We start from the raw sequence: 23,688 nt of genomic DNA on the forward strand, positions 1-23,688 counted from the left end.
GAATAGATGCACGTAGTCAGGATCAGCACCGCTCTCAGACGGGAAGCAAGCTCTGAGGTTGCATGGCTCTTCCCAGGTGGCCAGAAGTTAAGCGGCAGTGCCGGGAGCCACCCTGGCCAGCGGCTCACAGCCACGTCCAACACGTCAGGGCAGCACCACGGGGTCAGTGGAAAGGACACACTCTGCCCCCAGGCTGGACACCAGACAGCCCGCTCCCAACACGGTGCTGAGTCCCTTGCGTCCAGAATGGTCACTTGGCACCTGTTGGCTCATTCCTCCCATCTTACTTTCTGCGTTTTACTAATTAAGGAGACATTCTGAATGAAAATGAATTAGAATCATGACTGGGAGGTAATGTAATGAATCTACCTCCCCAAGGCCTGACTTTCTTTGCATTCAGAAAATGACTCAAAGTTACAGCAAGCCTGCGTTCTCTCCCTGGGTATTCCTTGTAAGAAACCCCTCAAATCTCAGGAGTTGTCTTTATTTTATAAAGAACCCCTGACTTGCCCTTTATTGTCATATTTGGGGTGAAGAAGTGTATTTTCTGGGGCTTTAGGTGGTGATAGTGGTAAAGAACCCGCCTGCCAATGCAGGAGACATAAGAGATAGGGCTCTGATCCCTGAGTCGAGAAGTTCCCCTGGAGGAGGGCAGGGCAACCACTCCAGTATTCTTGCCTGGAGAATCCCATGGACAGAGGAGCCTGGCAGGCTACAGTCCATGGGATCGCAAAGAGTCAGACGTGACTGAGCAGCTTAGCATGCTCACAGTGTATTTTCTAGGTGAAAGAATTTTTAGCTTTATTTTTGTTTCAAGCATTTTTGTCCATCTGTCTTGTGTGTTTCAGGGGAATGAACTCAAATCGCCGTGTAACTTGGTAAGGTGTTTCTGTGATCAGGTGGCCTCTCGAGCGAGCGAGTTCGGCGCGTCAGAATGACTGGAGCTCAGCTGCTGTCATCATTGGTTAGGATAGTGTTCATGGCTGATTCCTCGCTGTGTGCTGATGTATAATAATTTCCTCCTGTGTTTTCTTTGCTGAGCCCTTGCACGCAGCCTGTGCTGTTCGACCAGCACTTGCTCCCAGTGCCAGGCTGCATGTGGGGTCTTAGCTCCTGGACCAGGGATCAAACCCACACCCTCTGCATTGGCAAATGAAGTCTTAACCATTGGACCACCAGGGCAGTCCCAGCAATAGGTCTTAATTACCTTCTCTTGCGCAGTGCCAGTGTGCTGACCGGGTCAGCGCTCAGCAAACGTTGGTTTGGATGAATATAATACTGAAATCCACAAAAGGGAAGTCTCCAGCTATCCTTATACTCTAAACCCATCAGCTTTTAAAATTCGTTGTCTCCTTGCATTCTTTGCCCATCTGCAGATGGTATTTTTGAATAGGTGTTGCCTTATGAATACACTTTTCTTACAATTTCATACATGGTACTTTTTATACCCTGTTATCTTCATCATTATCTTCTTAGGGTTGTACAGCATCCCATAAATTAGGCATGTTGTTTGGTTTGATTATATACTCTTAGGGAAATCTTTTTTCTTTCTATGTTTTCATAGTTTGGAGGGGGACTACTTGAAGATTTTATCATGTAAAGTTGTTACTGTTCAGTCACTAAGTCATGTCTGACCCTTTGCGACCCCATAAACTGCAGCACACCAGGCTTCCTTGTCCTTCACTATCTCCCAGAGTTTGCTCAAATCATGTCCATTGAGTCAGTGATGCTATCCAACCATCTCATCCTCTGCCGCCCTCTTCTCCTCTTGCCCTCAATCTTTCCCAGCATCAGGGTCTTTTCCAATGAGTTGCCTCTTTGCATCAGGTGACCAAACTATTGGAGCTTCAGCTTCACCATCAGTCCTTCCAGTGAATATTCAGGGTTGATTTCCTTTAGGATTGTGTTTCTTCTTTTATTTATTTAGTTTGTTTTTGATTTATTTGTTTTAGATTAATTCCTCAGTATTTTCTCTAAAAATGGAATTGTGGGGGAAAGGAAGTCATAAGATCTCGGGTTTGTTGCATGTTGCTAGACAGATTCCACCCGAGTCCACATGTACCCAGCAGCCCTCCCCTGTGGTTAGCATTGGTTTACGTTGGTGATTTTACTGTGCATTAATCCACAGTAAGGCTGATGGTCTTTCAGTTTTCTTACTATAACCTATTGATGTCTATCCTATAACCATCATTTCATTCCTTTCTGCTGCTGATAACATGGAGACATTTTAAGAATATCTTGTTCTTTCTGCCTCCTTTTGTTATTCTCAAGCTTCCCTAAAGGGCTTCCCTTAACTCAAGTTGCCTCATCAATTCTTAGAATAGCTTACGGACAGCCAAACTGAGCTTTTCTGTGCGTTGCTATACACCTGTTCCAACAGTTTATCGAGTGAGTCCTTTCTCCATTCTTATGTTGCCCTGGTTTACGTCATATTAAGACCTTATAACAACTTAAATGTGTTTTTGGAATTGCGTTTCCACTTGTTCCATTTTTCTAGTTTAAGACTGGCACCACGTAGTTTTGTTGATTTTGTGGTTTTATAGTGTTGTTTGTAAAACTGGGAGAATGAGAAGCCCACTTTGCTTTCCCCTCCACCATGTTTCTTCTTGATTTAGTAACTCTTTGGTGTGTACAGGCACCAAACCCTTACCTTCTTTATAGTAGGAACAATCAAGTGTCCTTTATTACATCTTGCAATTAAAATAAAACTGTGTCCGTGGGTTTCTGTGCGGAGCTCAGTTCTTGTCATCAGGTAGTGGTATGAGTCACTTTGAGTCATTTTTAGAACAGAACATTTTCAGATGGTTTTCTATAGGCTATTGGATACTTTTTTCTTTTTTAGAAAATAAAATTTAACTTATGAAATATATCCTTACCTACTTGGAGTCAGAATTGGAAGTTCTAAGTGAAGGTCTATAAAGTCAGACCTGGGATAGACACAGGGCTATATCTAAGTTTCAACATAATCATCTGACCAAATTCAGTGCCTGGAGATGTTCAGGTGAAAAGGTGGATTTGAAATGCTTGCTGCTTTGCACAGCTTCCGACAGGCAGGTTCTCAGTGGTTCTTTGGTACCAAGAGGAAGCAAACAGGGTAGACGTAGTTCTTGGTTTTTCTCTAAAAAGTGATGCCCATGGCAGAAGACCATGTTCAGAAAACCAGAGTCCTCAGCAAAAGAAACACTGGTTTTAATCCTCAGACAATTCCCACTTCGAAGTTTCCAGCAAACAGCAGCAACAGCCAGCTCCTTTTCTGTGTCTGTCTGTGGTACTTTCTGTTCCCATTGCTATGACAACCGGGGGAGAAAAACTGTGTTCGAGGCCCTCTGGATTCTAGCTCCAGAAGGAGGTTCAGGATGTTTGTTCAAAGAGCAAAAGAGAGCTGTTTCTTTGTACATAGAAGAGAAAAAAAAAAAAAAATCCTTATGATTCAAGAGAGAAGCGGGTGGAGCTGTCCTTTTCCACTCTTTCACATAAATTATAAGTCTTGACCGCAGCCACCACACCTTTTAAGAAAAGGTCCAGGGCTGTGAAACCCTGTACCACACTGACACCCTACCCTAGTCGACGGGCGGCGAGAGGACAAAAGGAAGGAAGTTTCCCTTTTAAATCCCCAGGAATTTTTTGATGAGATAATATTACAGACCGAAATGTCTCTCCTCCTGTTCGTTCCGTGTTTGGCTCCAGTGTAACAGTAACCCACTTAGAAGCAGGCGGCCCTTTTGAAGTTATTTTAAACTTGCAGCAGAGTGTGGAGATATTGTAACCTTGGATAAGAGCTCCACCAGCCCCGGTTTCAGTTTTGCCCTTTCAGACGTGTGGAAAGCACCCTGGTATATCTCAAGGATTTTGTACTGAGAGCTTCTTAAAGAGCAGGTCTTGGTTTCAAAGCCCGGCTTGATGTCCTGTCCCCAAGGGAGCGTGGTTCTGTTTTCTTCAGTTATTTAACCTTGTCTGACATAGCCTTTCAGCTTTGAAGTTCCCTCTAGTCTTTGTCCATTAAGAAAACAGTGAAACCCTGATAGCCAACCCCGTCAGGCTCCAAGAAATTTGAAGAAGGTCCATCTTCATATTTCAGCATGAAGCCAGACGCTTGATTCCTGGCACCGCCGGTGGCCGGGACTCTGCTCTACTCATTGTTAGCCATTTGGCCCTGAGCAGCTCCTTGTGGGGAAGTGCAGGTCGGTCGTTCGGCACCCCTCCTGGAGGTTATAGGATCTGTCTGTGTCTGGGAGAAAACCGGGGCCCCTTGTGTCTGCCACCTCTGCAACACCCAAGTCCTCGTCACACCCTGGTGCCACCCGGAAGTTATTTTGGGCTGTGGGGGTGGCGTGGGCTGCGGGTCCTCTCTACACCATTCTCCCTGAGTCGTCCCCGAGCCGTGTTCCCGCCATCGCCAACCCTGGGCCTGGGGGCTCCCGAGAGCCGTCCCAGACGGCCCTCCTCCAAGGCCACGGTCCTGTGCAGGTTGCCTGCGGGGTCTCTCTTTGGCCCAATGGAATACTTCCCTGCAGGACCCACAGAAAAGGCTGGAGCGCCTAGAGGAAGGTGTTCTGTCCAGCAGTGCCTGCAAAGATCCTAGCCAAACTGAAGCACGTGTACGTTTATAACAGGCAAAGGGCACTTCATGGCTTTTAGTAAAAAGAGGCTTCCTCCAGGGCACCCGTTGCCATTCCTGATTGCTCTTCTCAGAGGGAACTGTTTTCAGTTATTTAGTGGTTTCTTCTCTTGTTCACCTCGAGGAATATTTCTAAGTTTCTGTCAATTTCTAAATAGCGTGCTTATACTGCCTCATATTTTAGCCCATTTATACGTTTTTTGGCTTCCTCCTATGGAAGATGGACATTTTGTTCTCTTACCCGTCTCATCCCTTCCCCAGCCCCAACCTTTCCGCCTCTCCGCCCCCCGCATCGCCCCCCCCCCCATATTTCCCATCTCTGCATTTTCCCAGTGTAGTCACATGATAATTAATGCCTAGATCGGGATTTACATTTTATGGCTGTCACTATTCCCAAGCAGGTCCTGCATGCCATGCCCTGCTGTGGTTTACAATTCTGGCGTTGACGTTTTGGTTTTTTTCCGGAGTTAATAATTGTCCCCTTTGCCTCCATTGCTTTAGTTTGCTGTATAATTATCACATTTCATTCTCCTGTTCGGAACTATAACACTCTGCCCAGTACTGCCAGAGCCCCTGGGTGATGGCCCAGGCTGCTGCTGTTCGCTTATCATCTGGTGCTCTCTGCAGTGCCCATCCTTCTGGCACCATCTGGGCTGCTCGCCCGGCCGGCCATGGCATAGCTGTCATCCTGGGGTTTCCCTCTACTTTTCTTCTCTGTTGGGTTCCCTGTGCCCTTGATCCAATGCCTGCTTATTCCTCGCTTTATTCCTTCATCTTATCAGAGGTGACAGCAACTTCTGAGGTCAGACCAGGGTGGGAGAATTTGAAATTTATCCTCTATTCCTCATCCCCCTCCACCACCCTGATAAAGCCCTGTCGTGGGCCTGCCCCAGGGAAGGGAGGCGGCATTGTATTCCCTGCACTTCACTTCGAGAGTGCTGTCCGCCCCTGCCAGCCCGGCTGTGGTGACCAAGAAGGAGCAGCCTTTGCTCCTGTGCTGTTGCTAGGAAATCCTGAGGTCGCCAGTAAAGTCCTAGGAATGTGTTGGTGACTTGGGGATCAATGGCTGTAAGAGCCGCCTCTACTAAAGTTCATGCGGTCGTTTGCTGGAATTCTGACCTGTTTTGTCCTGCTCCCTCACCTAGGCAAACAGAGGCCCAAATGACTTCCAAGCAGAGCTGAGGCATGGTAGCAGTGGTCATTTATTGAGCGCCTTTTGGGTGCAAGGCTGTGGGTGGGGTGAAAGGGGCCCTCTGAGAAGACTTCTAGAAGCAGCTGCCCATCCATGAGGAGATGGTGAAAGAACTGTGGCAAGCACCGTGTAAAGCGTGTGGGAACACAGGGGTGCAAGCCGCTAGCTGTACTGGTGCATTTAAGAAAGCTCCATGGAAGGGCTGACCTTGAAACTGGTCTTGAAGGACAGAGGATTCTAGGCAGAAGTGTGACTTGCAAGCGAGCATGACCTGTCTAGAGAAAGTGAAGAAGGAGAGGACTTTCCCACTGCTGGAGCGTCTGCTGTGCAACTATGATGATGTGTTCTATCTCATTGACTCTTCACAGCACCCTGTTGAGGCAGATGCTGCTGTTCCCATTTTACAGATGAGAAAGTAGAGGTTTACAGAAATTGAGTCATCTGCCAAGGAGATGTGCCTCGTAAGAGGCAGGTTTTAACACATGGTTACATGATTCCAAAGCTCACATCCTCTCCACCCCCCAAACACCCCTCGGAACAAAATCAGGAGGAAAACAGCAAGAGGCACAACAACTTCTTTTTTAAAAAAAAAATTCTATAATTTATCTGCACCGGGTTTTAGTTGTGGCACTCAGGATCTTCAGTCTTTGTTGTGGCCTGTGGGATCTAGTTCCCTGACCAGGGATTCAGCCTGGGCCCCCTCTAGGGAGTGCAGAGTCGTAGCCACTGGACCACCTGGAAAGTCTCTAGACACAGCTTCTTAATGTCAAGCCTCACTATAGAGGACCAGCTGGGAATTTGCCTTCAGTTAACTTAAGCAAGAATGTTGACATCACAAAGTTATTCTGAGAGCGCAAGAGCAGAGTTACAACACAAGACAGATCTTCTGTTAAATCCTCACAGTTTAGGGTAGCTTGTGAATTATTGGCATTGTTCTTCTGTGGACCCGCCTAGGAGTTTTCCTGATCTTCTCTTCATTTCAGGCTGCCCTTCCCCTCTTTAAATATTCTGTCTCCAGTGAGTTTTTGTCAAGCTCTGTTCTAGGTTTCTGAGTCTATTTGTTTTTTTTTTTTATTTATGCTTTCATTAGCTTTGGGTTGGCCAGAAAGTTGGTTTGGGTTTTCCCATAAGATGTTACAGACCCCATAGTGTGGAGCCCTTGGAAAAAGAGGACCCCAGGGTGTGAATGTTTGGAGACCTAGGGCGGCAGGCACTTCTGGAAGCTGATGTTGTCATCAGGGCTGAGTTGAGAAAGACCCAACTGGACAGTATCTGGCAGGTGGATGGAAGAGACCAGTTACACCTGAGACATGGCTGAGATTGCGTTCTCAAGCCAGGCAGTTCAGGCCTCTGGAGATACAAACTAGAGTAAGGAACTCTAAGGAATTCTGCAGAGAAAGAACTCCGGAGAGGAGCTTGGAAGTCAGTGGAGACAGCGAGGTCGGTTTTGGATGCACTGAGATGCGATCTTGGGGGCCCTTTCACCCTCCCCGGGGAAAACAAACCACCCACACCAACCCATGACACCTGCCGGCGCTTTACAGAAATTCCTTTTGGTTTTTAAGTCTTTGATCCCTGTTCAGAAGTCAACACCCTTGACAGGGCTGACACTTTGAGCTGCTCACAGTCACCCCAGCGATGGTCTGAAAGGGAGTCTGGGGGTTGGAGGGGGAGGAGGAGGGTGTGGCTGCTGAGAAGGGGAGGGCCCGCTGGTGGGGCGCAGGACAGGGCTCCAGGGGGACCTCAGTGTGTGGGAGGCGTGTGCAGTGGGGGTTTCTGCGAGCTCAGGGCACCCCCTTGCTGCCCCTCCCATGCCTGCGTGTCCTGCTCCATAGCTCGAGCCTCTGCCCAGTCTGCCAAAGGGCCCCAGTTTTTCCTCCTGCTCCTGCTGCTCTGGTTTCCTGGTACCACCCTACCAGGCCCCCTCTTCCTCCCTCTGTCGCTCCATCTCCTCCCCGTCAAAGCCCTCGCTGTTGGCATCAGGCGTGTCAGCGTCAGGCTTGAGTCACGTCTACTTTAAGTTCGTTTCTTCTTCACTCATGTACCTGTGCTGTCCCTGACCCAGCATCTCTCAGGATGTGCCCCATGAGAAAGTGTGAGCATCGTAAGCGCAGCATGGGCTGACCGTCAAAGGGTAAGGAATGCTGGTTTCAGCAACAGTTAAAACCCTTTTTTTAAACCTCAGGCCACTGCAGAGCTTTAATGTCCAGATGTAGATCTTGAATTCGCCTGCCCCGTTGCTCCGCCTTCCTGCTTGTGCGGAACTGTCAGTCATGGGGCGGGGCTAGGACTCTGAGGACAGGGTCTCCTGAGGGACACAGGGCTGGCTGAGACTCCGGAGGAGTGGAGATCACTGTTGTCTTACACTGGATCTCCGCGTTGACTGAGGACAGTAGTTTCTGAGTAAACTCTTGGGACATTAAATAAATATATATATATATATATATATTTTAACATTTATTTAATTATTTGGCTGCACCAGGTCTTAGTTGTGGCATGCAGGATCTAGTTCCCTGACCAGGGGTTGACCCTGGGCCCCCGCACCGCGAGCTCAGAGTCTTAGCCACTGGACCACCAGGGAAGTCCCCCCAAAAGCTTTTTTATTTCAGTAAAATTGACATCAAATTTACCATTTAAGCCATTTTAAAGTATACAATTCAAAGTCCCTCTGAATGTTCATAAATACCAAAATTCCTTCTCTGAGAAGAAAATTAGATAGGAATTTGGCATGTATCCTTTCTAAAAAAATTTTTTTTGAGAATTTATATTCATAAATATATCAGTAAAAAATACGTTTAAAATTTTGTGTGTGTCAAGCTGTATATACTCCTCAATTTCATTTTGTATGTCACTGGGATTTGATGTGTCTATACTAGTCTATAGATCAGCCTCATTTCTTTAAACTGCTTTGTAAGATTCAAAATCTGAATAAAGCACAACTTACGAATCCTCTTTAAAAAAAAATAAAGTGTACAGTTCAGAGGTGTTTAGTCCATTCACAATGTTCACATATCAGTTACTATCATCTGACGCCAAAACATCTTTATCCATAAAATGAGTGGGCGATTAGGAGGTTTTAGTTTCCTATCTGCTGCTGTAACAAGTTACATCACCGAATGGGTTAAAGCAACACAGACGTACTCTCGCATATTTCCGGAGGTCAGAAGTGAAAAAAATGGGTTGGCGGGGGCTACATTCGCTCTGGAGGCTTGTGAGAGAATCCTTTTCCTTGTCTTTTCTAGCTTCTGGAAGCCAACCACCTGCTTTCCTTGGCTCTTGGCTCCCATCTCCATCTTCAAAGCAAATCACTCCAACCTCTGCTTCCCTGGTCATGTCTCCCCTATTTGCATGATTTCCCCTTTTCCTTGTAAGGACCCTTGTGATTACATTGGGCTTACCCAGGTAATCCAGGACATCAAAGTTCATCACATCTCTAAGTCTCTTGTGTCTTTTAAGATAACATATTCCCAGGTTCTGTAGATTAGGACATTGATCTATTCTGGCTAACAGGGTGGGTTCTTCACACCAGGAACCTAAAGACATATTTCTTCCTGTTATTTAAAGAGCTTAGCACCGTGATACACCCCTTAACATTGTGGTAGGTTAGGTTTATCTTTGAGGACCTTCTCTTCTTGGATGGTTATCAGGGATTCTTCCGTCTGATACCAGACTCAACACTGAACTGTGAGTGTAAACGGCAGCATCATTCTGTGTTCAGGCTTCCACCGACGTCACTTTTCCTGGTAAAAATTTGACCAGCTCTTCTACCTATCTCTGATTTTGGGCTTTGCCAAATTTTGGAGAAAACCTCAAAAAAATGTCACCCGTCTCCCGGTAACCAGGAGTGGCCTTTAAACGGCCTGTTAATTTTATTGCCGATGCCGCCCCATGGCTAGTGGTCTCTCCATAAATTCCTTACTTTTCCAGGTCCTCTTGCATCAGCTGAAGTAGATGTGTTGTTCAGGTCTGGAAGCCAAATAGTCTGGGATGCTGCCGCTGAACGTCACGGCATTTCACAGTGATTTAGACCGGCCCTTACGTGGCGGTTAAGCTGTTTCTCTTTTTCTGCTTCCCATCAGATGGCATCCGCCTTGGGTGACTGCTCCTTACAGAGCAGTGAGACAGTGTCCATACAGTCTATTTGTAGTGGTCCTACCGTGTTCTCCCCAGGGTTCCGCTCATTATGCTGAAATCCCATATGCTTTCCGGTTTCGAGGTTGCTCTTGACTGAGGCGTCTGAGACGGGCAGCACGGGAGCCCCGTAGGCCTGCAGCCTGCCCACTGAAGCTTTCTCCCCACTTGTTTCCCAGATGCACCCACTGGGCCTGTGTAACAACAATGACGAAGAGGACCTGTATGAATACGGCTGGGTCGGAGTGGTGAAACTGGAACAGCCGGAGCTGGACCCGAAGCCATGCCTCACTGTCCTCGGCAAGGTAAGCCCCTGGCCCTCCCCCAACCTGCCCTGGTTCTGCCCGGTGCCGTCCATGCCCTCAAATAGCCGGGTATGGAGAAGAGCCCCTGTTGGCACCGCACTCTTTCCTGGCTGAAGTCGTGTGTTGGGGCAGCCCCCCCGCCCCAGGGTGGTCAGCGGCTTGGACACTGGTGGCAGCCGCAGCCTCAGAGTGGCCTCCACCCTTGCCCACCATGTGGCCTCGGGCAGGTCTCTCACCCTCGGGGATTCCCAGTTTCTTATCGGCAAACTGGGTTGATCATAGAGATTCACAGTCCTTATCTTACAGCCCTGGGGCCAGATATTTCAGAATTCTGAGATTTGGGGGGGTTAGAAAGGTGCTCAGGTGCACATATCTTGTATTAAGGAGACACAGGGCCGCCCTCAGTAACCGAACACACGCAGAGCCTGGTAGCCGCCTGCATGGATATTCACACCTAGTGGGACAACTGGAATCTAAACAGCCTGGTGTTAGCTCAGGGCCCTGCTGTTTTGCTGCCAGCTGAGTTATGGAAAAACCTGGGGGCTGTGGAGCTTTTTTGGTTTCCGAATGGCAGACAGCAATTACCGTCCTGTCTTAGAACTTACCTCACAGGGCGGTCAGGAGGTGAGATGAGAGACAAAACGTGTAGCAGAGAGAGGGCTCCAGAAATGTCTGCTGCCGTTGACTGTTCCGTTCTTCCACTTAGAAGTACTTTATAAGAACAAAAAACACCTCTTTTAGGGTCAGCATTACCTCTGGTTGTGGTATGAGATAAAAGATAGAGGTCCATTGATTTTGGAAAACCATATGTCAGTGATGTCAAAATACAACAGATGACATCTTGTTTTAAACCGGATCGTTTTGGTAAAGAGAAAGGTCTGGAGAAAGCTGCTAGGATTTTGGTTGGAGGAGCGGCAGTACAGCCTAAGGATAAGTGTTATCGCCTGGATGTTTTTTTATCTTCTCAGAAACAGCTGTTCTAGGTATCACGGGGAGAGAACTGGAGGGGACGGTGGGGGGAAACAGTCCTGGTTCTGACCTCCTGAGGAGATTCAGGCCAGAGCAGAGTGGTTCTGATACAGGGCACTTGAGAGAGAGCCTTTTCCAACACATGAAAATGTCCCAGGGGACTTGCCTGGTGGTCCAGTGGCTAAGACTCCACACTCCCAATGCAGCAGGCCTGGGTTCAATCCCTGGTCAGGAAACTAGATCCCACCTGCCACAACGAAGAGTTTGCATGCTGCCGCTAAAGATCCCGCATGCCGCAACTGAAGACCCGGCAAAGCCAAATAGAGAGCTAAATACGAAAATGAAAGAGAGAAGGAAAATGTCCCAGTCAGTGTTTCCTTGAAGACTTTTGGCCCAGGAGACCCTCACGGATCTGTGATGTTTCTGTCCCACCTGTCTTCTGGGTAGCTTCTGACCACTTGTCAAGTTCCCCTGCCTTCTTCTTTAATTATTTGATTTTGGCTGTGCTGAGTCTTCATTGCCGCGAGGGCTCTTCTCTAGTTGCAATGCACGGGCTTCTCATTAAGGTAGCTTCTCCTGTTTCGAAGCGCGAGCCCTAGGGTGCGTGGGCTTAGTTGCTCTGAGACATGTGGGCTCTTCCCAGATCAGGGATCGAACCCGTGTCTCCTGCATTGGCAGGGGGATTGTTTACCACTGAGCCACCAGGGAACACCCTCCCCCCCCCGCCCCACCCCCCAACCACCCTTTTAGAGAAGAAGAAGGAAAAACAAAAAAAACCCCACAGGGACTATTGCCTCTTTGGTTTACAATTCACGAAGTCGATTCGATGTGTTTCAGGCGGCCCAGGCCCCATCCTTCGTCGTTTAAATAGGTGGCCATGCTGCCTAATGATGCTAAGAGAGCAGCAACCCCCTCGAGAAAACGTTAGTGTTTTCCTAGGAGGAATGCCAGCCACATCCAGAGCTTGGGCACAGTGCTCTCCTTGTAGCTAACACTCCCCTAATAGGATATTTTCCTTTGTACTGAAGCTGCTGCTCTGCAGGGCTCAGCAGCTCAGCCGCAGTCTGGTGGGCCTCCACCCGCGCGTCTGTTACGTCTGTAAATGGGCTGGAACATGGCGTCCTCGGCCCCACCCGCCATGGTCCCCTGGGGCCCGAGCGGTGTTGAAGTCACTCCAAGAACCCAGCTGCTGCTTCTCTACCTGGAACAGCCATGGAGTGGGTGTGACTTGCGTCGTATATGGCTTGGCCTGCCTGCCCGTGAAGCCAGAAGGAATAGAAACTCTTGACGTATACTGCACCATTAAGTATCTGTCATGTTTATTCCTTCACCAAGTATTTATTGAATGCAGGACCTCAGCACAAGATTCCGCCTGCTTGCAAGCAACAGGCCGTCCCCGACCCCTTGTCCCTGCTTCCATGGTTCTGTTTGGAGGGGCTGTGTGGTGGCCAGGCAGTATTCACACGTGGTTAGTGACTGAAATTTGGCTTAACACCCGCATAAAATCATGAGCAAAACCGCCAGGGCCAGACGTAGCAGGGCAGTTTCGCGTTTGCCTAAAACCTGGGTTGACTGAGGAGGTACCCGGAGTCAAGCCTTTTTCCCTGTCTCCTTCCTCACCTCGCTCCCTCCCTCCCTCTCTTCTGCCCTCTCACCTTCTTCTTAAGAAGAAGTTTTTTTTCCGGCTTCAGTTTTATTTACTTTGCCAGCTGCCCTTTCTTTCTTCCCAAGCCCTCAAGCAAGCACAGTGGCAAGAGGGTAATGCGGGATGAGCAGTGTGGTCCACCCCACCGCGGATGCTCGGTGTGGTTTTCTGTACTCAGGCGTGTTTCCCTCTGCTCTCAGCAGCGAGGGCAAGGAGGTGGGCAGCCAAGTCCCCGTGGGCGTGCGGGTGGCCCTCCTCCTCCTCCTGTGGATGTTGAGACTTGTTGAAAACCATAGAAGGGAGGGTCCGCCAGCATCTGGAAGGGCCTGTACAGGAGCGGGAGACACAGACCCCTCTCCCTCCCCCGTCACCCACGCCCTTCACCTACCCGCCCACAGAAAATGCCATGGGGCGAAACTCTGAAATACTGGAGGAATGTCCTAAATTAAAACAACGTTAAATGCCTCTCCAGGAGTTCAAATAAAGTTTCATTTTAAGAGTGAAAGACATAAACTCATCACCTGGGTTTATTACTGAGTGCTTTTGAACTCCTCAAAAAAAGGGAACACTGTAAACTCAAGAGAGAAAAGTGATTTACGATCCTCTCCTTATAATCTTTTTCATTCTGGAGGAGGCAAAGGCAGACAGTTGGATCAGCTCGGGGCCTGGGGGCGTTGCAGAGTTGGGATAGGGGTAAGCCGCCCTACTCCACCCCGCCCCCCAGAATGCAGCTGGCCAGGGTTCCAGGCCAGACCCCGGGCAAGTCCCTTCCACTTCCTGGGCCTCTCTCTTCCACATCATGTGACAAGGCTGTCCTGGGTTCCTTGCTCGTCTGATATGTTGAACTTCTGTATCATATTAAAAAGCTTCCCTTGAGATTCTACCTTTCAGAGATTTCTAGTTGCAACACTAAAACACTGGCTGTGTTACCCGCAACGATCTAAGTCTTCAGAAATTAAAACAGAATAAAGTAGACATTTCTGAGCAGCTTGCTTTTGAAAGTAAGGGTCTTCAACCATCTCCAAAGTTGTAAGAGTCTGTGTTTAGGCCCCAGGCATTTCAGCCCTTTAATTCAAGCAGTATTTATTGTATAAAGCATCCTATGGGATAGGGAAGACATCGTCCGGCCACCGCATGGACAGCCTCGTGGCAGGGAACACACCAGACTTGCTCAGATCCAACACAGCCTGCTCAGCCTGGAGTCACCAAACATGGAAGCAGGGCAGAGCTCTGTACCCCACACCCCACGCTGGAGGGGGCTCTTAGGGTTCTGAAGCACAGGATGGTCCACAGATTTGAACTTGGCTTTCACAGTCCTCAGGAGGATAGCAGGAAGTTAGCAGAAAGACAAGAAAAGCAGGAGGCTTAAGTCAAAGAGAACCTAGCTTTGGCTGAGTGGCCTTGGAAAGGTCCCTTCAATTTTGGGGGCCTGTTCTCAACCGGGCTCACGCCGCCCCTGTCATTGTGGTGGGAGTCCTGCGGGGAGCCCCGAGCGCAGCGCCCAGCCCTCGGTGGATGCCCCGCGAGGGTGTGACAGCAGCCCTCGTGTGCTGGGTACTCACCGAGAGCTGAGGGCGTCCCACACAGCGTCTCCTCCCATCGTCAGGCCAACCCTGGGGCTCTGTCTAGATCCCCATCCTGTGCTGAGGACATCTCAACGTTTCCTGAGATCAGACGACTCCCAGGGGCTGAGCCAAAATCTGAGATGAGGCCTGTCCCGCCGCCTCTCCGATGGTGGTGTCTTCCTCTTGGCTCCTGTTGTCTTTGGTGGTTTCTCTGGATTTAAGAATTGGATGCACTTCAGTGGTTACTGGCCACGTGAGGAGTGCTGGTTCTATTGAGTAGAAACCCCGCTTGAGCTGTGTTGAGCCCACAGCGGGATCCACTCCTGAGGTTCTGAATGTCGTCAGGGAACCCGAGATGGGGGTGCTGTGCTCCACTGCAGCTGCCGACCATGGGACTCAGTGCCGGGGCCCCTCCCGGAGTCTTCTGGGCATCTGCTTCATTTCACTCCCACTCGCTATCTCCTGCGGGGGAAACAGCGCCCTAATATCCCTTGATCCGATGTATCTTGGATCAGGGGCTCCCTTTAGTCTGTCAGCTGTGATCTGGAGCTGGGAACATGCTGGAACTGCCCAGCTCTGTGTGTGTGTGTGTGTGTGTGTGTGTGTGTGTGTGTGTGTGTGTGTTGCAGGGGCGGGGGTGGTGGAAGATGCACTTGCAAGAAGGAAGCTGGCGAGGGCCAGCTCTGGGCTACTGTGCCTCAGCAGCCCCTGCGGGCACCAGGTCACATGTGCACTCACAAGCTGCCCCCGCTCTGGTTCCTGCACCCAGAGAAGCTGCTTCCTCTTGTCCTGAACTGAGGGCCGTCCCCAGAAGCGAGTGGCTGGACAGGCTGTGTGAGGGGGTGAGGCAGGCGGGGAGTGTGGGAGCAGGTTCCTTGGCGGGTACTGAAAGCTGGTGGGGCAGGAAGAGGCTTTGAGATGACAGGGTTTCATCTCCATCCCCCAGGAAGCTGGGAGCCACTGAAGGTTTGCCGGGGAGTTTGCTTGGCAATGGTGTCTAGGTCTAGGGAGAGGGTCAGTCAGGTTACTGTGCTGGCGGGTGTTTCCGGAGCTAACGGGCCCAGACACCAAGGCTTTGGGAGCTCTGATGAGGCTTTAGCCGATGATGGTGACCTCGTGTTCGCCCTCAGATCTCCCAGCTTTCCACCCAGCCTCTTCTGCTTCCACCTGCGGCAGCCTCCTGGCCGAGCACGGTGGGCAGACACTGCTGGGAACCACCATCCCGTGAGACTGAGCTGCGGGAAACCCAAGGGTGAGGGGTCGGTGGAGAACGGAACCCCACGGCCAGCCCTCGGAGTGTTTCTTGGTAACTTCTTCTAGAGAACAGATCCCTTGGTGCCCAAAGCGACTGCAAGACAGAAAACAGAATCAAAGGAATTCACTGTTTTCAAGACAGCTGGGGGGAGCGAGAGCACGTAACAGTTAAGATTTGGGTTTAGTCACCAAACTAACCTGAATTTAAAGTCCAGTTCCAGCCCCCAGATCCACGTGGCCTGGGACGGTCACCAAACCCCTCTGCCCGATTCCACCTTCCAGAGATAGGAGGGACCTCGGGGGAGAGTGCATGTTGGGTTCACTCACGGCCAGAGACACAAATCAACTAGCAGCTCTTGGTGCCCAAGCTCCCTTCCTTTCTCCCTCCCTGCTTCCCTTATTATCCTTCAGTAGCTTTCAGCTCTCACAGTGCCGTTACTTAAGTGGTCAGATCCCTAGAGACAGAAGCAAAGTGGTGGTTGCCAGGGCTGCGGGGAGGAGAGGATGAGGAATTAGTGTTCAACCGGGCCAGGGTTTCAGAGAGGAGGTGGAAGAGTTCTGGAGATGAATGGTGGGTGGTGGACGGGAGTGGGGGTCATCGTGCCCTCCTCATCCGGGGTTCAGTCACAGGTGGGTGTCCCCTGCAACCCTGGGGGCCCTGACTCCTAGACCAAGCCCAGCCTAGCGCCCCTGGGAATGAGATCCCCGGCTGCGTCTCAAGAGCCAAAGGAAGGTACTGGCCGACTGGAGCAGGGCCTCTCAGCAGCCGCCCCGCCATCACAGGCCCTGCTGGGAAGTGAGTGTGAAGTTCGCCACATACCTGAGCTCAGGGCACTGTGACCGAGCAATTTGCCATGGTGTCCCTAGGAGCACCTGTGTTTGGGACACTTACCTGTGTCACACCTTCCCAGAGCACATCACCTGGGGCCTCTTATTGCAGCGATTCTCACCTGGGGTGGGGCTGGGGGGCAGGAAAACGCGTGTGCGCGCACACACCTCCCTAAGGTCATCTGGCAGTATCAGGAGACCTGTTTGGTTTTCAGACAGAAATATCCAGGAGAGGGTGGGGGTGGGGTGGGGCTGCTGCTGGCATCAAGCAAGTGGAAGCCGGGGGTGCTGCCTTGCTGCTCAGCACCCCTCAATGCACAGGCCAGGCCTCCCTGACAACAAAGTACACTCTGGCCGCGGATGTTAACTAGTGTCAGCGTTGAGAAGTCCCGTCTCTCTGGGACATGTGCTGTCTCCCTGAGCAGACCCTTAATTCCACTTCTTTCTTTGCTTCTGTGCCCACTGGCCTCTGGTACAAAGGCAGGTCCATGGTGTCTGGTGGTGTGTTGGCTGAAGTGCGTGATCTGCGTCAGGGCACGTTTGTTTCCGTGTGAGGAGTGTGGGGAGCAGGATTTGCACGGATGCGTTGTGTCTTCACCACCCAGGCCCCCTGCACTCCTCTGTGTGCCTCACCCTGGGCCGGTTCACCTCCCTCTGTCTTCATTTCTCCACACTGTCCTCTGTAAAGAGCGTTGTGATGATTTTAAAAAATGACATCCGTCAGTCTCAGAGGGTGTGAATACTCGGCAAATATCAGTTTCCTCCCAGCTTTAAACATACTCCTGAGATGAGGTGGGTTTCTGGCTGGAGAGGAAGTTTGGAAGGCTCCTCAGATTTATTTTAAGGACCACTTGGGTACATACCTCCCATATTTGGTTAAAAAGGAAAGCAAGAAAGGAACTTAGTAAAAGAAATCAGATCAGGAAGAAAAGATTGGCATGATATGAATGGAAAAAGGAAAATCTCAGGGAATACCACTTTGCTTCTCACCGTCCTGTGTCTGGTTTGAAAGTCACAAACTTTTAATGGGATGCTTTTCTTCTTCACCTAAATCTTCCAGGAACCTCTTGGTTAACAGGCTATATTAAGCACAAGACTTTTTTTTTTAAGCTAGATCTGAGACATTTTCAGCTATAAAAGGCTAACCGAAACTTTTCTTTGAAATCCCCTGAAAGGCTTTAGGCAGTTTTGACGGTAGAGCGAGTGAATAAAGCAAAATAATGTTTCTGGCCGTCTGAGGCTGCCGGCCACCTCCCCGGACCGGGGGAAGCCTGGCTCACAGCACTCCCCTGGCCACTGTCCCCTCCAACTGAACCAGGCTCTCAATAGAGCAGAGGCCACAAATGAGGCTGTCCTAGGAAATTGGGGCTGGTGTGACAGGCCAGCAGAAAAGACCATCAGAAGTAGCTAATGGGGCTTCCCTGGTGGTCCAGCGGTAAAGAATCCGCCTGCCAATTCAGGGGACACTGGTTTGATGCCTGGTCCGGGAAGATCCCACCTGTCTCGGGACAACAACTGAGCCCAAGCTCTAGAGCCCCCGCGCAGCATTGAAGACCCAGTGCAGCCAAAAATAAATAAACAAATAAAATTTTAAAGTAGCCGATGACCTTGTCTACTTTCGAGAGGCCATTCTGAATTATAAATGAAGTTAGAACCTAACACAGTAAGTCATGGTAATGTGTATAGAAACAGTTCCAAGTCAGGTGACCTGCATCTCTGGAGATCAGCCCCAAGGCTCCATCTACTTACTCTCTGCCCAGGCTGGGCAGAGAGTCCCACTGGGTGCAGACGCAGAGGAGCAGGGATGCTGGCCAGATTTGTCTGCTAACTGTGGACAGAAGCCATTTCTCTGCCTCATTGTCTTTCGAGTTTGTTCCCCGTACAGAAAGCACCGTATTTCGTCTGATAAAAGGTAGCATTCTGCTTTGGTGATCTTACTTTCCAAATCAGACTTCGGGCCCTGTAGTCTAATATGTTTTGTGCTGTTTTAAGTTTGAGACAATCTTAACAGTTGGGATACTGAAACTCTTTAAATCCTGCCTCATTTTTGTTAGTTATAAAAATACTAAAGAGTACCAACACATTTCCAATAAGCACTGCTGGATAAAATAAATTTCTAGTCTGCCTGAAGATCTTGGGCTATTTTTCCTCCTCTGCCCATGGAATTCTCCAGACAAGAATACTCGAGTGAGTAGCCATCCCTTTCTCCAGGGGATCTTCCCGACCCAGGGATATGAACCTGGGTCTCCCGCACTGCAGGCAGATTCTTTACTGTCCGAGCCACCAGGGAAGCTCATAAAGCACGCAGCTGTCCCTATTACACTTTACCCCATTGCTGATGGATTTTCACAAGCGTGCTGCGTGCTAAGTCGCTTTTTAGTTGTGTCTGACTCTGTGCAACCCTATGGACTGTAGCCCACCAGGCTCCTCTGTCCAAGGGATTCTCCAGGCAAGAATACTGGAGTGGATTGCCATGCCCTTCTCCAGGGGATCTTCCCAACCCAGGGACCGAACCTGCGTCTCTTACGTCTCCTGCATCAGGAGCCAGGAGCCATTCTTTACCCACTAGTGCCACCTGGGAAGCCCATGCCACAAGTATCAACTCTTAAATGAACCTCAGAGAAAAGAATATGGTATTTGCTAGGAACCTTTGTTATTTTGGCTCAGTCTTTAGAAATCAGATTTTAAAGCGATTAGCTTCAAAATCTTTTTTTAAAAAAATCTGTTTGTAAATATAGTAAATTGTTTGTTTTTGGTTTGCTTTTGGCCATAAAGTTGGATTAAGGGGTTGGATAAAGGGGTCCTGCGTGCCCTGCCCTTGCAGTGGAAGCTCTGAGTCTTAACCACTGGACCACCAGGGAAGTCCCTAGATTTTTTTTTTCAGATGAGTTATTTTTGTAATATTTTCCCATTTTTTAGAGTTTCAATTAATAGAATCTTAACATTTTGTAATCCCTAATTTTAAAGATATACCCCAAATTTATAGCATTAACTTACTTTACTTTCTATAACTAACAATTTTCTGGTCCCTTTCCTTTTTTCTTTAAAGCAATATAATAATTTTATACAATCCTATATTCCTAGTGCCAAGAACAGTGCCTAGTACCTATATTGGGCACCTGGTGGATATTTGTTGCATGAAACAATTAATTATGGATTATTGAAAAACCGAAGGGGAAAATCCAACTTTAATCTTACTCGTTTAATTCAAGTACTGTCAGTCTTGGTTTATTCCCTTCCAGTCTTCCAGGGACTCCAAGTCTGATTTTTATTTTTTTTTTTTATTTTATTATTTTTTTAATTTTATTTTATTTTTAAACTTTACATAACTGTATTAGATTTGCCAAATATCAAAATGAATCCACCACAAGTATACATGTGTTCCCCATCCTGAACCCTCCTCCCTCCTCCCTCCCCATTCCATCCCTCTGGGTCCTCCCAGTGCACCAGCCCCAAGCATCCAGTATCGTGCATCGAACCTGGACTGGCAACTCATTTCATACATGATATTTTACATGTTTCAATGCCATTCTCCCAAATCTTCCCACCCTCTCCCTCTCCCACAGAGTCCATAAGACTGTTCTATACATCAGTGTCTCTTTTGCTGTCTCGTACACAGGGTTATTGTTACCATCTTTCTAAATTCCATATATATGCGTTAGTATACTGTATTGGTGTTTTTCTTTCTGGCTTACTTCACTCTGTATAATAGGCTCCAGTTTCATCCACCTCATTAGAACTGATTCAAATGTATTCTTTTTAATGGCTGAATAATACTCCATTGTGTATATGTACCACAGCTTTCTTATCCATTCATCTGCTGATGGACATCTAGGTTGCTTCCATGTCCTGGCTATTATAAACAGTGCTGCGATGAACATTGGGGTACACGTGTCTCTTTCCCTTCTGGTTTTCTCAGTGTGTATGCCCAGCAGTGGGATTGCTGGATCATAAGGCATGTCTATTTCCAGTTTTTTAAGGAATCTCCACACTGTTCTCCATAGTGGCTGTACTAGTTTGCATTCCCACCAACAGTGTAAGAGGGTTCCCTTTTCTCCACACCCTCTCCAGCACAAGTCTGATTTTTAATGTAATTATTACAAAGGTATGCATCTCTGTTCTGCCTTTTTAAATTTAATAACATATGCTGGTCATTTGACCAGTTTGCTGTTACTTTTGTAACCTAGCCTTTCATTGGACAGGACAGTGCAACATACCACGATGGAGTCGACCCCCAGGGTTCAGTAATTAGGTGGCTTCTGTTTTATTTTCAATCCTTGCAAAGAACCCACACTGAAAGCTTTCTTCATGTAAGATGGACTTTCGGGGGTTTTTTTTGTTTTTTGGTTTTTTTTCTCTCTTTGAATTATTCTCTCATGGTAATATTCCAGGAGCAGATTATAGATCAAAGGACATAAACATTTTTTAAGGACTCTTGCTGCAAACAGTTGCAAATTGCTTTTCAGGAAAGCTCCCTCAGTTTACCTTGCCACTAGTGAAGCAAGTACGAACCGTTTTCCACAGAAACAAACAGCTATCCCTGACTGTTATAGTTACTATGTTCCTTTACTGATTAGAAAGATAAAAATAGTACTTCATTGTTTCCTTTGCATTGCTTTGATTATCAGCAAGCATTAAGCGCCAAGCATCTTTCCCTCTACTAATTAATTGTCTATGTGAATTGTCTATGCTGGCCCCTTGCTCATTTATGGGTGGATCTTAATGTAGTTTTTTGTTTTTTTTTTTTTAAATAGCAACATATTAATTCCTTGTTCGGAATGTCTTTAAACTGGCCCTTGTATTTACTAATTTTGTCTGTTTTAGCTTTCTTGGCCTGCAGAAGCTTAAAGTTTGTACATAGCCATCATTCCTTCATGATTTCTCCTATTGCTTTTAATTATTTTCTCCCCTCCCTTGCAAGCTTAGAATCATTTTGCCTTTTGTACTGTTTCTGTTATCATTGTTTTTCTTTTAATATATTACATCTTTAAATCACTCAATTTATTTTGATGTGTAACATCAGGGAGTGGCTAATTAGAGTCTCTGCCTTTCTCAAAGTTGTCATTTCCTTCGTTTTATGTATCTTCCTCCTTTAAAAAGATAACATATTCTGACCTACTGAAACCTATAGCAGACAGTATTATCTACTGTCAGATTCTGTATTCCTTTTAAGGCCAATAACACATTTTTAATTTTTGTTGTTTCAGAACATAGTCCCCCCGAGTTAAGTAAAATACGCTTGTTTGCAAACACTTTTTTTTTTTTTTTTGGCAAATTTATTTAGTTACTTAATTTTGGCCACGCTGTGCAGCATATGGAATTAGTTAAGCAGGGATCGAACCCATTCCCCCTTTAGTGGAAGTGCAGAGTATTAACCACTGGGCTGCTGGGGAAGTCCTGCTTACAAAAACATTTAAAAGGATTAATCCATTGGTAAATCAACAAAGCAAATGCCTGCTGTTGCTATTCTTTAGACCAGGGAATTCTAATTAAACCTCATTCTCTCCCACTCAGTAAGTATATCATGAAAGTATGAAAGTGTTAGTCACTCAGTCATATCCGACTCTTTGCAACCCTTTGAACTGTGGCCCGCCAGGCTCCTCTGTCCATGGAATTCTCCAGGCAATGCGGAGTGGGTTGCCACTCCCTCCTCCAGGGGATCTTCCTGACCCTGGGATTGAATGCAGGTCTCCTGCATTGCAGGCAGATTCTTTACCATCTGAGCCACCAGGAAACCCCTAAGTATATCATAGCCCTGTCCCAACTCTGTCAGCATGGGGAGCTGCTTTCAGAATCTGTTCATCATCATATCCAAGTTTCACTCCATTTCAGCACACACACATAAGTTTTACTAGGAGGTATATACTGTGGTTAAAACCAACTGCCAGTCAAGCCTATTTCAACTTTGAAATGCCCAAGATCTTTTCCCTATCAAAATTTTTCTACCCATTTCTGTTCAAGAAATAAGTTTTCAGATGATTGGACTCTACACAGAAATAGAAAAGAAATGACTGATCAGGTTGTTCCCACACAAAGGCTTCTTTTTATCTAAGTATAGAGTGGTTTTGGGGGGCTTCTCAGGTGGCTCAGTGGTTAAGAGTCCGCCTGCCAGTGCAGGAGATACAGGAGACACGGGTTCAATCTTTGGGTCAGGAAGATCCCCTGAAGAAGGAAATGGTAGCCCACTCCAATATTCTTGCCTGGGAAATCCCATGGACAGAGGAGCCTGGCAGGCTGCAGTCCATGGGGCCACAAAGAGTCGGACACGACCGAGCACACATGTGCACACACAGTGGACTTTAGTATATTCATAGAATTGGGCCACCATCACTCACTGTTAATTTTAGTATTTTCATATTCTTTATATATAATGGACAGAAGTCCCTTATCAGATGTCTGAACGTTTTCATCAACCCAGAAAGAAACCATGTACCGCTGAGCCCTCATTTCCCCTCCATCCCAGGCATTCCATACACATGGAATCATGCAGAACGTGAACTTCTGTATCTGTTTCTTTTTGGCTTAGCATGATGTCTTCAAGGTTCATCCACGTGGCAGTAAGCTGTCAGCACATCATTTCTTTTAATTGCCAAATAATAGTTCATTGTGTGTGTTCGTTGCTTGTTCATCCATCGATGTACGGATAAAAACATTTAGATTGTTTCTGCTTTGGGGTTACTAGAGTGATGCTCCTATGAACATTTGTGTGCATGATCTTGTGTAGGTATCGGATTTCATCTATCTTGGGTAGGTAACTAAGAGTGGAGTTGCTGGGTCATATGATAACTGTTTAGCCTTTGCTACCAAACTATTTTCCCAAGGGGGCCGCACGTTCTATACTCCTGCCGGCAGTGTATGATTCCTCCAAATGCTAGCCAACACTTGTTATTATCTGTCTTTTTGATTACAGCCATCCTCCTGGGTATGACGTGGTAGCTCATTGTGGTTTTGCTTTGCATTTCCCTGTTGGATAATGATATTGAGCGTCTTTTCTATGTGCTTATTCAAAGTCTGCATATCTTTTATGAAGAAATATGAATAGCTATTCAGATCCTAAGAGTTCTTCATATATCCTCGATACCTGTCCCTTATCAGATATACAATTTGCAAATATTTTCTCCTATACTGGGGGTTTTCTTTCACTTTGTTGATAGTGTCCTTTGGAGCAGAAAAGCTTAAAT

General features: G+C 47.7%; 1 protein-coding gene across 2 annotated transcripts in view; it reads left to right on the top strand.

Annotated features, from left to right (window-relative positions):
• The window catches only part of ZNRF3 (zinc and ring finger 3), a 146,395-nt gene that overhangs the window by 74,363 nt on the left and 48,344 nt on the right, over positions 1-23,688 (top strand). For both annotated transcript variants that reach the window (XM_055549399.1, XM_055549400.1), the window contains exon 2: positions 10,121-10,246. In XM_055549399.1, coding sequence (XP_055405374.1) covers positions 10,121-10,246 — 126 coding nt within the window. The remainder of the gene's footprint in view (positions 1-10,120; positions 10,247-23,688) is intronic.

The sequence above is a fragment of the Bubalus kerabau genome, chromosome 16 (assembly GCF_029407905.1).
Source record: "Bubalus kerabau isolate K-KA32 ecotype Philippines breed swamp buffalo chromosome 16, PCC_UOA_SB_1v2, whole genome shotgun sequence".
In the NCBI taxonomy this organism is placed as follows: Eukaryota; Metazoa; Chordata; class Mammalia; order Artiodactyla; family Bovidae; genus Bubalus; species Bubalus kerabau.